Genomic DNA, 14,370 nt, shown 5'->3' with positions numbered 1-14,370 from the left:
ACAAATCGCTCGTTTATTTATAAAACCTAACGTCTGTCAGTGAAGAGGGGGGAGGGTGGGTGGACGTCCCTGTGGACGGGGGTGAGGGGGGGCTGCTCAGCGTGCCACCGCGAGGTCTTCGGGGATGCGCGCGAGCGCCGCCTGCAGTTGCCGCGGGCTCATGAACTCGCTGCTGTCCAGGAGGCTGGCCACCAGGAGGGTGTTGCGCACCGAGCGCGCCTTCACCCACACGCGCCCGTTCATGCCGGCCACGATCTCCATGGGAAACGCAGCGCCCAGCCGGCGCAGGATCTCGCAGTCCGGCTGCAGCAACCTGGGGGGGGGGGGGGGGGGAGCCCCAAGGCATGGGGGGGGGGGGCACCAGCGTCAAGTTTCCGCGCCCATAGTGCAGCGGGCTGACCACTGCGCCGATCACTCCCTTACGCGGGTCAAATTTCAAGTTGATTTTGGTTGACCGGGTAAGAACTCAAGAGACCAGGATATGTATCATATGCAAGCGTGACCTAGGGCGTTAGTGTACCAGCAAGGGGTGATGATTGCTATGTAGTCCCAATTGAGTAAATGTGCGGTGTCATTTTCGAATGTGGCAAATTTGGACCCTGATGCCAGCATACAATGGCCTCCTCTTGCAAATGACATCAGGGGATCCTGAACATCCACTGCGGCGCAAGGCGGTCGGCTACTTTCGGTCCGAAAGATGTTCAACGTACAAACATTATTACGGTTCTTATACCTGCAGTAATAACCAGGGCGGCCGCTGGATTCTAACCGTAAACATCTGAAAGAGGCAACGGACGAGCCACCGCTAGGCCATGTGTCGAGTACACAGAACCTAAATGGACCGACATAGACTCAGATTGAAATCGGTTCCGACCAAAGTCACCGTTACAATGGCGCCTTCAGAAAACGTGGTCGAGCCTGCTCGGCTAAGGCCGCAACGTCCATCTGCTCGCCCTACCAGCCTTAACAGGGTGCTTGGGTTTCGATTGAAAGCTTTCGTGACTGCAGGGATTCATCTTCTTGGTTCTTTCGGTAAAGTCACGTAGAATGGAAATAATAAAATAATAAAAATAAAACAAAATAAAATAATTCTCACGACGTTTCGGCCACAACGCAAGCAGCCGTCCTCAGGTGAAGAACAGGTCTGTCGAGAAGACAGACATTTCAGACTCTGTCTTCTCGACAGACCTGTTCTTCGTGAGAATTATTTTATTATGTTTGATTTTTATTATTTTATTATTTCCATTCTACGTGACTTTACCGAAAGAACCAAGAAGAGGGTGCTTGGGGTCGGGGCGCCTGCGTCCTGCGATGAGCGCATGAGCAAGGGCCCCGCGCGTGGGACCTTCCCCCGTCCTCCTACCTCCGCGCCAGTCCCAGCGAGCAGTGCAGAAGAAACCCTCCGGGACCCAGCACCCCCATGCCGGACGCTCGGCCCCCACTGTCCATGCACACCAACTCGGGCTCCATGTCCTTGTTGGCCACGAGGAGGCGGCCAAACACGAGGTCTGCCACCTGCCCACGAGACACACGCGTCACAAACAGAGAGAGAGTGGGGGGGGGGAGCACGTGTGGTTGTTAGTTTGTTGTCCAGCACCTCCGATTAGCAACGTTGGCTACGGTACAATGTGAAAGAAGTTCAACATACGTACAGCAGGTGTCACCAATCGAACCCTCAAAAGGACACGAGATATCGCTAGATAGACATGTATACAGTAAAACCTTGGATTGCGAGTAACTTGGTCTGCGAGTGTTTTGCAAGACGAGCAACATTTTTTAAATAAATATAATTTGATGAACGAGCGAGGTCTTGCAATACGAGTAGTACGTGTATACGCTTTGTCTGCAGAGCGTCACGTGATCACAACTGATATACGAGTGCTTTGGATTACAAACACGTTTCCGGAACGAATTATGCTCGCAATCCCAAGGTTTTACTGTACAATCAAACTTGATTTGAAGCTTTCGTGACTGCAGGAATTACTCTTTGGTTATTTCGGTAAAGTCACAGTAGAAAGAGAAAATAAATTAACTAATAGAATATGACGTTTCGATTGCATCAGGTACAACTAAATTTGAGACTGCTTGTGTTGCAATCGAAACGTCGTGTTCTATTATTTTATTATGTTTATTTCTACGTGACTTTACCGAAAGAACCAAAGAGTAGATGTATACAATCGCCCAAGAGGTAACGAGACGATCTGCCAAGCATTACGCTGGCTACATCGTATGATGTGATGAGGGTGGTGGTTATGGTGGTGAAAGTGTCTGTCCCGTGACCTCCTGTCAGCAGTGAGAGGAGCCTTCAGCACTTCACTCAATGGACTCAACATGCAACCATGGTCCTTGTTGACCGTTTATATTACGTATTCGGCTGCTAGAAATTTCCACGTGATAAGATAAGACACTTAAATGAGTTATAATTTGAGGGCAGGCCCATTCTGAAAAATAAGCTAATAGCTCAGCGGGCTTTACCTGGTAAATTAAAAAGTTTATGTAAAAAAAAAGTGATTTGTTTACCTTTCCTATACTTTTTTATTGTTTGTTGTTGTAACCTTCTGACCGGCCCCTACTGTGAAAAAGAGCTTTGCAGCACATCAGATTCCTCCAGTGCAAATCAACGTTCAGATTCTTGAACTCGCACTGGTCGGGGCACGTCGTCACCGCTGTAGGAGGTTCCCCCGTGGCTCTCTTCTCACCTGCACGTTGGGCCGGTTTCGCTTTGTGGCTCCCTCAAAGGCCAGGAATGAGAGGCTGGCCTGCTCGCTGCCACCAACGTCCACCTTGAAGACGTCGCCCGCCCGTGCCGTCACCACTCCGATCACCGTCTCGCCCTTGACGGGCACGTACTGCGCAGCACAGGGCACAGCACACGTGTAAAATCAGCCAGAGATGGTCAACATACACACACACACCACGTCTCCCCGCCAATCTCAGGGTATTGGAATGTTTGGACAATTTGCATCAACGCGTGGGCACGTGGGAGGAAATCAGAAACCGGAGTGAAAATCCGTCAGGCACACGTGGACATAACGAAGAACTCCGCACAGACATATTCAAGAATTATTACTGGTGCGTCGGCTCTACTGGCCACTTCGCAGCAAATGTACTAAACTAAACTGAATAAATATTTTAACAGGTAAGGCCCATTGAGATATATAGCTGTTTTTCACACGAGACCTGGCCACAATTGATAGCCCAACGAAGTGGCTCATCATCACGTGGAAATGTAGAGCAGCCAAATACTCGAAACGTGCGATGTTGATTACAAATGTGGAGGGAACCCCGGAGGACCCGGAGAAAAATCTACGCGACCACGAGGAGACACGCAAACTCCACATAATCAGCAGGAGATCTAACCCGCAACCTCCTGTACACCAGGCGAGGTAGTCAACATCTCCTAGCCACCGTGGTGATGATGATGATGAGACACGCAGACTCAAAATATACAGCAGCAGTCGTCGTCAGGGTCGGGATCGAACCCACGACCTCCTGTACACCAGGCGAGGTAGTTAACATCTCCTCGCCACCGTGGCCCAAGGAGCGTGGCTGAGCGTGTCCGGGTTCAAACGCGTCTCAAAGACCTCACGGTGGGGAGCTACGTGGGGGGGGGGGGTCCCTTGCCAGCATTAGGGCCCCCCAGGAAAGTGAGAGAGGGCCCCCCCAGGAAAGCGAGAGAGGGCCCCCCCAGGAAAGCGAGAGACACCCCCCCATTGCTCCACGTACCCGCTTCTGGTGCGATTCGACCCAGTAAGTGTGCGGCTCCCGGTGGCGCAGCACGCCGCAGCGGCTCGCCAGCACCACGTCCCCCTCGCGCCGGAGCCCCGGGCCCAGCACCACGCGCCCCGCGGGGGAGGAGGCGGTGGTGGTGGCGAGGCCCAAGTCCTCCTGCTGCTGATGATGATGATGAGGCGACACCGCCGCCACCACCACCTCGTCGCCGGCCATCACGACCCGGAGCGCCCTGTGACGCGGCGCCATGCGGCGGCCGGTGGGAGGCGGCCTCCTTCTTCTTCTTCTCCTCCTCCTTTTTCAACGACGAGTCTCACAAGTCAACAACAACCACAACCACGTGCGGCAGTGGCGGCGGTGGTGGTGGAGGCACGGACCGGATCGCACGAGGTGGCAGTTAGTGGGGTGGAGGTGGGGGGGAGTGTGGTGGGGGCTGGTGGGGGTGGGGGTGGTGGGGGTGGGGGTGGTGGGGGTGGGGTGGGGGGTGGGGTGGGGGTGGTGGGGGTGGGGTGGGGGTGGTGGGGGGTGGGGTGGGGGTGGTGGGGGGTGGGGTGGGGGTGGTGGGGGGTGGGGGTGGTGGGGGGTGGGGTGGGGGTGGTGGGGTTGGTAGTGGAGGGGGGTGGCAATCAGGCGGCCATGTTACTCAGGGAAGCCTCCCCACCCGCTATGAACAACAACACCACCAACACCACCAACAACAACAACACCAACAACAACACCACCGCCGCCGTCGTGGGGGGTGATGCCGTCATCCACACTCGGGTCTCGAGGTTGTTTTGGGGATAATATTGGACGCGAAAGCCGACGAGTTAAAATGATGCCATCAGTCAGCGAGCTGGTAATATTAATAATTACATTTAGAGGATTTTTTCATTAAAAAAATCTCAAAGCGCTGTACAGGACACAGCAGCAGACACTCTGCATAAAAAAATAATATTAATACATTTTAAGTAATAATTTACTAAATTACAATAAATTACCGGTGGTGGTCACCAGCCACCCCGTAGTAATATGGCCGCCGGACAACGCTCACCAACTCCGTCCCGTTATTAGCGCGTGTAGCGGTGGTGGGGGGGGGGATGTGGGACCCTTGAAAGTATTCACAGTCACTGTTATTAGTCGACGTTTCGGGCAATGGTCCTTCGTTGTGCATAAATTGGGGTGGGAGGGGTGTAAGATTTGGAAACTTGCACCGTACACTGTGTGCGGTGCCTGATACATATTAAATCATCAGTTTCTCGACAAACACTTTTTCCGTAATGTAATTGTCAAGTTAATAAGTTATACACAGTGGCGACTGAAGTAACTCCAAAATTAAGATTGAAGTAACTTCCTTAACCCCCTCAATGATTCCAGATTTGAACACAATTTCTCTGACGGCGATTCCCGCGCCAAAGTGATTCCCTTTCTTCACCGGATCGCGCGATGCGATTCCTGCTTTTGCGTGCAAAGCGGACGTAGCAATCGATTCGGAATCGATTCGTAGTGAAAGTCGTCCGAGAGGAATCGCTAACGAGGGGGGTGAGGGGTGGGGCTGACGCGGAGGGCCTCTGCAGCTTCAAGGCCCAAGCGGCGGCGGCGGCGCCTCCTCCGTTACCATCGCGACACCTCCACCTCCTCCTCCACCTCCTCCTCGCTCGTTACCCGTCTCGTTACCAGCATTCGGTGAGGAGCAATCTTACAACACCCGGCTGCTGCTGCTGCTGCTGAGAGATGCGGCCGAGACTCCGGTCGGAGGCGTTAGGCCCTGGCCCATAGGGGCCCTGTCCCATAGCGGCCCTGGCCGACAGGGGCCCTGGCGTCATCGCGACACGAGGTGAGTCTCCCGACTCGCGCCTCGATGTGCACCCATCCACTTCTGGGGGTCGCGGTGGCCGATGCAAGTTGCTGAGCAGCCGTGGGTGCCGCGGCCAAAGGGTTCAAGACGAACACTCCGTGCCGTTCAGTGGCCTATCCATGCCCCCCCCCCCACTGCCCCTCTGCCCTTCCATCTCCGTAGGTCGCGCATCCACCCAGTACGGTGGCAGACGGCTACCCCCCCCCATCATCACCTCTCCATCCCCGGCCTTTCCCAACTTTCCTTGGGCACACAGACGTGTGTCGTGGAGTGAGCAAGGTTGTGAGGGCCACTGCCTTTAACTTGGCAACGCTTCACAAGGCTGGCCAACGTGGCTCGGTGATGGTGTGGGGGCAGGGGAGCATAGAAGTACGGTACATTTACGGTGCATTTTCGCTGCATGGCCCCCCCCCCCCCCGGTGCCCGGTCTCCACGTAGCCAAGCAGCAACCTGCAGCAAGTACCTGGTGCGTGGTGGTCGCCTACCCCTAAGCGCTATCCAGGCTCGAGGCTGCTTCTGAGATTTGACGCATTGTTGCGCGTGATTTGGGCAACAGGCGTTTACCTGTACCCTAAGTTGAATAATTCTCGTGTTCACGTGGGCAGACACGGCCGTCCAGCGGGAAAGATCGGGCCAAAATACCCCCCAGGGCCTCTTCGACTGGACACCTTTCCACCAGCAGTGACATGAGCACGGCATTGCGGCGCTGCACCCTTGTGCTTGCTCCTTGCTGCCGTTAACTTCTGCCGTTTTTGTGACCCCGACGTTGTGCGCAGGGATGGCCGAGGAGTGCCGCCTGGAGGTTGCAGCCGAGGAGTGTGTGGTTAACATGGAGGGGTTCATAGTTATGGAGCCCGAGCACGGCGGCTCGCACAGGAGTGACGGTACGGAGTGCGTACGGGCAGGCGCTGGCGCGGTGGCCGATGGACACCGAGCGCCCACGTTCGCTGTTGGCGGCGTGGACCCCGAGGCCACGTCACGAATGGAGCAGGAAGGCTCCGCAATGCGCACAGAGCAGGCAGACCACGCAGTCTACGCAACACAATCAGGACAACCAGATCAAACGGTCTACGGAGCACGCACAGAGCAGGCAGACCACGCAGTCTATGCAACACAGTCGGAACAATCAATTCAGACGGTCTACTCGCACACAGAACAGTCAGACCACACAGTATACGCAACACGCACAGAACAGGCAGACCACACAATCTACGCAACACAGTCGGAACAACCAATTCAGACAGGCTACTCAGACCCAGAACAGTCAGACCACACAGTCTACCCAACGCACACAGAACAGGCAGTCCAGACAGCCTACCCAACAAAGTTGGAACAGGCAGACCAGATTGTCTATTCAACACACACGGAACAGGCAGAGCAGACGGGCTACCCAACGAATCATGTGGGAGAGACGGGGCAGCCAGACCACGTTTCCAACATGGCCACATTGTCCCATGCAACTAGCACAGACTACGTGGCCCACGCGAGCCAACCTCACGGGCACGTCGAGGGCACAGCGCATACGCACAGCGCCGTACGCACAGATGGTGTCCTACCGGAGGACTGCGCCCACTCGGACAGTGCCGGTGCACAGGCGCAAGCGGAGGGCGGCCTGGCCCGGGCAGGTGGGATGCTGGTGGACGACAGCTCGGCGCACTCGGGCGTCGCGTACGCCGAGGGGCCGCTGCGTGCCGACGCGGTCGTGCACATGGACCTGCTGCACGCCGGCATCCTGCTGCAGGAGCAGGCGGCCGCGGTGGTGCAGGGCGGCCACGGGCCCGGCCTGGGTTCCACGGGGTTCGGCAGGGACGGGGGACCCGCCCCGGGGGAGGATGAGGAGGAGGAGGGCCCTGCTCAGCTGACCCTGCTGCTGGGGGCCGCAGGGACGGACACGGGGAGCCCAGGGCCCCAGCACGCGGACCCAGGTGCGACCAGCTTGACGCGAGCGATAACCACTCCTGGGGATGAAGTTGTTTTGCGAGTGTGTTTCCTTGGTGCGCTGGTGGAATGGTTTTTGCGCACTGCGCTAAGAACTTGGCATCCTGAGTTTGATTCCTCGCCATGGGCTACAAACAGTGATGTGACAGATGGGAACTGTCTTGGTCTCTGCTAGGTCGACCTTAAACGAGTACATGGTGTGGTGTGAATAAATATCGACGCCGGGGAGGCAAATGCAGCTTGCGCATGTGGAGCTGGCCTCGTCACCACTTCGTATACACCGTGCCGGTCTTAATAGGTGGTCACTAACAGCACTGGCCTGAGCAATCTGTTAACGTCCAAACAGGAGATCTTTGACTTATCACGTGTGAGCAGGTCTCGTGAACAGCTTTGTGTTGTATAGGTCTCGTATGAGTGTTTTTTGTACGTTACGTATTGTGTGTGCGGTTATCCTCCCTACACTGCTGTCCCCACAGGAGAGCCAGGCTTCATGGTGGAGCACGCTGCCCTCATGGTGGTGCAGCACTATCAGCAGGAGCCAACGCAGATGCAGCCCGGCCCCACCGCACAGCTCTTCACGGGCGTCCCAGAGCCGGCGGCGCCGCTGCCTGCGGACAGCGGACCCGGCGGCTCGGCGGAAGGGCAGCAGCGGGGCGGCGCCGGCGGGGCGCTGGAATGCGGTCTGTGCGCGCAGGGGTTCGCGGAGCAGCGGCTGCTGGCGGCGCACGTGGCCAGCGCCCACCGCACAGAGAGCGGCTTCCAGTGCGAGGAGTGCGGCAAGCTGTTCACGCTCAAGTACTCGCTCAAAATCCACATGCGGCAGCACACAGGCGAGCGGCCGTACCGCTGCGAGCTGTGCGGGGAGACCTTCGCGCGGTCCTCCTCGCTGCTGCGGCACCGCGCGCTGCACACGGGCGAACGGCCCTACGTGTGCGACGTGTGCGGCAAGGCTTTCGCGCACTCGGAGAACCTCGCCATCCACCTGCGCATCCACGCGCCCGTCAAGCCGTTCGCCTGCGAGGAGTGCGGCAAGAGCTTCGCCACGGCGTCGTACCTCACCAAGCACCGGCTCATGCACACGGGCACCAAGCCCTTCCACTGCGACGCCTGCGGGAAGCAGTTCTCCTTCCGCACCAACCTCAACCACCACCGCCGCACCACGCACGCCGCACGCCCCTGTGAGTGGTGCCCGCAAACGCACGGGTCTAGCACGCGCTCATCTCTCTCTCTTGCGCACAAAATCTCACTCCCTGCTACTGTCCCTGCACCCGTCCAGGGTCGTGCACAAGTTCGCCAGTCGGATTCGATCGAGTCTCGTGATTTCCGTGTCGGCAGTGATTTTCCTTTTCTGCTAAAATGAGCGTCGAGGCATTGGTGCTCTTCTCCCATTTACAGCCCTGATCCAGTTGTGGAAATTCCACATTGATATGGCAGGGGCGAGTCTCCGTCGGACAAACCACTGTTGACTTTCCCAAAGGTGGTGCTAATAATTATTATCGGACCCAGTGGAATGATAGGCCGAGTCAATCCCCAACCTGGATTTGAAGTTCCTCTGCCGCTGAGCCACTGGGGCTGTATGCCAGGCTAACTGGGACGTATAAATCACTGTGCGGTCATGACGCAGTCACATGGCGGGGTTGTTGTATTGCACCGAGATTGGGGTGCTTGCCACTGGCTGTTTCGGCGATTACGAGTATCCCGCTCGCTTGAGCGTCGTAACATTCTGCAAGCGGTATTGCAGTCGGGTACAATCACGTTCTTTTTCAAAACTAGCAATGCTATATTTTTGTTGGCTGTTGCATGGGAGTTTGGTGTGAGGAGCTGTGTCCTCGCGTGAACACGTGCATAGGTGTGGGAGAGGGCGTGGAGGCTGAGAGGTTTCTCAGGGACCTCTCCGAGTACGGCACGACGCTGGGCCTGGACGACGTGCAGCTGATGGGCTCCGAGCAGCATGGAGACATGGGGTCGTGTGGCACGCACACACACCCTGTTAGCCACGGCACACACCAAGGAACACACCGAGGTACGCGCCACACGCGCACCAAATTTCGTACCACATCGCAGTACTCGCCACAATACACAACACACACACACCCTCTTGACTATGGTACTCACCACATCTACCACACACACCACGTCTACCACACACACCACAAACTCTGTTGGCCAGGGTACACACCAAAGTACACGCTTGACAAACCTAATTTCATAGCACCACACCACGGTACATACCACGGTACACGCCACACTGCATCAGCATCAAAGTTCATACCACACCACGCATACAAAGGTGCACTCCACACACACCGCACACGGAGCCTATCAGCCACATCCTACAAACCCCCACCCCCTCCGCCACATCAGGGACGTCTCGTTTACCACTAATGCCGCTCCCATGCCTTCCCAGCCGGACCCGGAGCCACGCAGCTGCTGCTGGCCGATCCGGCCGCTCACGCGGGCAGCACGGCCATCCCACTGGCACACCACAAGGTGGCCGTCACGACCGCCACCGCCGCCGTTGCCACTGCCTACATCACGGCGCCGCCGCCACCGCCCGCCGTGGGTGGCTCGGGACCGTCGGCGGACGACGGCGGGAGCGGCGACGGCGTGGCGGAGCAGGCGCCCGGCTACCCGTGCAAGGAGTGCGGCCGTCGCTTCACGTTGAAGCACTCGCTGAAGCTGCACATGCGGCGACACACGGGCGAGCGGCCGTACGCGTGCCTGGCGTGCGGCGAGCGCTTTGTGCGCGCCTCCTCGCTGCAGCGGCACGCGGCGGCGCACACGGGCGAGCGGCCCTTCGCGTGCGACGCCTGCGGCAAGAGCTTTGCGCACCGTGAGAACCTCGCCGTGCACCGCAAGACGCACGCCGCCGTCAAGCCGTTCGTGTGCGCCGCCTGTGGCAAGGCCTTCGCCACATCCTCCTACCTGTCGCGGCACCGGCTCACGCACAGCGGGGAGCGGCCTTACACCTGCGGAGCGTGCGGTGAGAGTCCCGGGGCTGGCGTGGTGTGTACGGCGAGACTAAACTAAAAAAACTAGACAGTTATTTTTTTTTACCAGGTAAGGCTCACTGAGCTTTATAGCCAAACGAAGTGGCTTATCACGCGGAAATTTATAGTAGCAGCCAAATACAGTACTTTAAATGCATGTTGATTCTAAATGTGGAGGGAAAAACCAGAGCTAAACGCAGGCGTCAGGGTTGAGATCGAACCCACGACCTCCTGTATACCATGCGAGGTAGTTCACATCTCGCCACCACTGGGGAGGTGTTGTTGCGGTTACTGCTGGTTTGGTTTAAGGTGGTGGGCGGCGGTTGTTGGCGTAGCCTTTGTTCAGCCAGCGGAGAGAGCTCACCGATGCTCGGTGCCTGTTGCAGAGAGATATAGAGAGACATTGAGATGTCTCAGCCTGCTTGTGAGATGAGCTTCAAAATTACTGTAAATGGCAGATGAGTACGCCTCATTGCCCATTGAGTAGGAAATTACTTTAACTTTCCTTTCAGCCCTTAGAACAAGACGTTTCAATACGTGTGATCACTGTAATATGTGTGAAGGCCACGATGTTAAGAGTAGAGGGAAGTTCTCCTTGTCAAGTGTTGGCCCTGGTGTCCACGCATCCCCCCCCCCTCCCCACACCACGGCCGCACGCGCACCAGGCAAGGCGTTTGCGACGCCCACGAACCTGCTGAACCACAAGAAGGTGCATGCGGGCGAGCGCGCGCGACCCTTCTGTTGCGAGGAGTGCGGGCGCGCCTTCTCGGGCCGCACCAACCTGGAGCAGCACCGGCGTGTGCACACGGGGGAGAAGCCCTTTGCCTGCACCCAGTGCGGCCGCGCCTTCCGCCAGCGCGTGCAGCTGCAGCGCCACGAGGGCACGCACGCGCGCGAGGCCGTCGTTGCCAGTGCTGCCGCCACCGCTGCCGCCACCACCACCACTACCGCCGTCACCGCCACAGACACCGGTCAGTGACTCGGCGTGACCCACAGCCGAGGTGTCCCACATGATCCGGTGACTCCGCTCGGGCTCGAATTACTCATCCCATGTACCCTGGCATCCTCTCGCACAAAGCCAAACAATAACAGAACTGGCCGAACTTTCCAAAGGACCCTCCTGAGAAAAAGCTTGAGACACGGTGAGGCTTTCCTCAGTAGTTAAAGGGGATTATTATGATTATTATCGAATGCAAATTATCATTGCTTCATGACTTGCAGGACCCCGTTTCTCCCTTGTCCTCATGCCGTTGCGATGTGCTGTTTTGACCCTTTTCCCTCTCACCGAATGAGTCCGTGACCCCGGCCAACCGAATGTCACGTGCGTGTTGTTGCAGGGACGTTGGCCGAGGGGCCAGTGGAACCGGAGGCAGTCGGGGGCAGACGGTGGGGGCCACGGGGACGAGGACGGGGCAGGGGTCGAGGCAGGAGGCGGGGTGGAAGGAGGTTCCGGGAGCAGAGCGACGAGGACTGCAAGACGGAGGAGGAGAGTGCGGGAGAGAGCCCCGAGGACAGCGCTGGGGAGACGCCGCTGGGACGCACGGACGGTTGCGCTGACACACGCACAAAGCAGGAGACTCCAGATGAACAATCGGAGGAGCCAGGGGAGAAGGGTGAGACTGCGTTCAGTTCTTTACATCTTTCCCTCGAGTATCATTGCGTCTAGTTTAATTCTCTCTAGCGTTATTCTTTCGAGGTTCATTCCATCTCTTCTGAGCATTGTCGAGATACAATGGGTGACACTGTCATCCCAGTCAATGAGTAATGCCAGATATGAGAGAGTAAATGTTTCCAGAAAGATAGGCACAGATGGGAGAGAAATATAGACAGATACATGGACATATAACCAGACTGCAGCCCATTGAGATCATATATCTCTTTTTCAAGGGAGACCTGTAAGTAGCCTTCGGAGGTTGAGGTCGCGAGCCCGGGCCATGTGCCCTCCGGCTCCACACCCTTTGCAATGGCCGCAGATGCAGGATGTATGTATGTTGAATTTCTTTCGCACTGTACGTATCCAACCATGATAATCGGAGGTGCGATAAGCGAAGAGCTCATGGGGAGTGGAAAGAGGCGCGCCGAGGCTGGGCTGGCAGAACCATGCGGCCGCAATGCCCGTGTTGCCCTGGCCATCACGGTGTGGTCAGGCTTGAGCAGGACGGAGCACGGCGTCCCCTCGCGTGGCAGGGTTGCACGGCATGCAGTCGCTGAGAAGCGCGCGTGCTTGGGTCTCCCGCAGGGTGACCGCACCGTTTGCTGTCCCCTAGGCGGCGGGAACGATGTGGGGGATGGTGGCGCTGCTGAGGGGCTGGCGAACAGTGGTGAGGCCGGGGACGAGAATGGTGAAGGCGGTGAGGGTGGTGAGGGCGGTGAAGGCGGTGAGGGTGGTGAGGGCGGTGAAGGAGGTGATGGCGGTGAGGGTGGTGAAACCGGAGAGGGGGGGGACGGCGGCAGTGGTGAGAATGGTGAATGTCGTGCGAGTCCAACGCGTGGCCGGAGGGGGCGGCGACGACGTCACGAGGGTTGCCGAACTCGGGGCGCCACGTCCGCGTTGCTCGCAGCCGCGGCACTGCCGGAAAAGAGGCCGAGGAGGAGGCGATCGCCGGCGACCGTGACGGAGGAAACGGTGACGGCCGGGAACGGCAGGGAGCGAGGCCGGAGGGGCCCTCGCCCCGAGCCCGGTGGCTTCGCGTGCGCCGAGTGCGGCAAGCGGTTCCGACTGCGCTACTCCCTGACGCGGCACGAGGCGTCGCACCGGCCGGCGCGGCCCTTCCACTGCCAGCACTGCTCCCGCGATTTCTGCTCGCAGCAGTCCCTGCAGCTGCACACGCGACAGCACACGGGCGAGCGCCCGTTCCGCTGCGAGCTGTGCGGGGAAGCGTTCATCCGCGCGTCAGCACTGCGGCGCCACCGCGCGTTGCACACGGGCGAGCGGCCGTACGTGTGCGAGGAGTGCGGCAAGGCATTCGCGCACTCGGAGAACCTCGCCATCCACCTGCGCATCCACGCGCCGGGCCGCGGCTGCGTATGCGACCTGTGCGGCAAGGGCTTCGCCACGCCGGCGTACCTGCTCAAGCACAAGCGAACGCACGCCGACACCAAGATGTTCGGCTGCGACGTGTGCGGCAAGCGCTTCTCGTTCCGCACCAACCTGGACAACCACCGGCGGACGCACACGGGCGAGCGGCCTTTCGCGTGCGGCGAGTGCGGCCGCGCCTTCGCCGAGCGCTCGCACTTGACGCGCCACGCGCGCACGCACACAGGGGAGCGCCCCTACCGCTGCCACGACTGCGGCCAGGGCTTCGCGCAGTCGTCGGCGCTGGCGCAGCACAGGCTGCGCGAGTCCGGCGCCAAGCGCTTCGCGTGCGACGCGTGCGGGATGCGCTTCTACTTTGCGGCCGAGCTGCAGCGGCATGCGCGCAAGCACTCGGGCGAGCGGCCGTACGTGTGCGAGGCCTGTGGCAAAGCCTTCACGCGCAAGACGCTGCTCAACAAGCACGGGGCAGCCGCCCACGCCGGGACGCCGGGCGCCACCGGCGAGACGGCGGGCGCCGGCGAGGCGGCGGGCGCCGACAAGACCACGGTTGTCGTGGTGCTCGACGCGACGCAGCTAGAGCAGCCGCAGGCCAGCTAGCGACTGGATCGTATTGCCATGCCGTTCTCCATGGCCTGTGCTCAGGGTGCACTTGGTGTGATTTAGGACTGGCGGGAAGCCACGGCAGACAGGATGTGGGTTGTGTTGTATGTCGCCCACGCAGGGATAACCAAGACGCTGCAGACACTGTGCCGTGTTGCAGTGCCGCCCGCCCCACTATGTACCAGACTGCTTCAACAAACTCGTGCCGCTGGTCCCAATAAAAAAACACGTGGTAA

At 58.6% G+C, this 14,370-nt stretch overlaps 2 protein-coding genes across 3 annotated transcripts; one reads left to right on the top strand and one right to left on the bottom strand.

The window, feature by feature from the left end:
• Window positions 1–4,153, bottom strand: EXOSC3 (exosome component 3). The gene is made up of 4 exons (XM_061557790.1): window positions 3,727–4,153; window positions 2,700–2,849; window positions 1,364–1,515; window positions 1–313 (listed from the first exon to the last, which is right to left on the bottom strand). Exons 1-4 carry the CDS (start codon window positions 3,979–3,981, stop codon window positions 97–99), a joined length of 774 nt encoding a protein of 257 aa, XP_061413774.1. The 5' UTR covers window positions 3,982–4,153; the 3' UTR covers window positions 1–96.
• Window positions 4,154–5,260: 1,107 nt separating this feature from the next.
• Window positions 5,261–14,370, top strand: LOC133346398 (zinc finger protein 91-like). Of its 2 annotated transcripts, none has more exons than XM_061557924.1 (8): window positions 5,261–5,397; window positions 6,346–7,494; window positions 7,984–8,685; window positions 9,357–9,530; window positions 9,915–10,490; window positions 11,163–11,468; window positions 11,835–12,110; window positions 12,765–14,370. In XM_061557924.1, the coding sequence occupies exons 2-8, from the start codon at window positions 6,348–6,350 to the stop codon at window positions 14,129–14,131; spliced, it is 4,548 nt and encodes a 1,515-aa protein (XP_061413908.1). In that variant the 5' UTR covers window positions 5,261–5,397; window positions 6,346–6,347; the 3' UTR covers window positions 14,132–14,370. The 2 variants fall into 2 exon arrangements, with proteins under 2 accessions (XP_061413908.1, XP_061413907.1); XM_061557923.1 differs by lacking the exon at window positions 5,261–5,397 and adding an exon at window positions 5,410–5,548.

The sequence above is a fragment of the Lethenteron reissneri genome, chromosome 24 (assembly GCF_015708825.2).
Source record: "Lethenteron reissneri isolate LAM-NWPU_2019-01 chromosome 24, ASM1570882v1, whole genome shotgun sequence".
In the NCBI taxonomy this organism is placed as follows: Eukaryota; Metazoa; Chordata; class Hyperoartia; order Petromyzontiformes; family Petromyzontidae; genus Lethenteron; species Lethenteron reissneri.
This window is presented reverse-complemented; position numbering and strand designations above follow the sequence as displayed.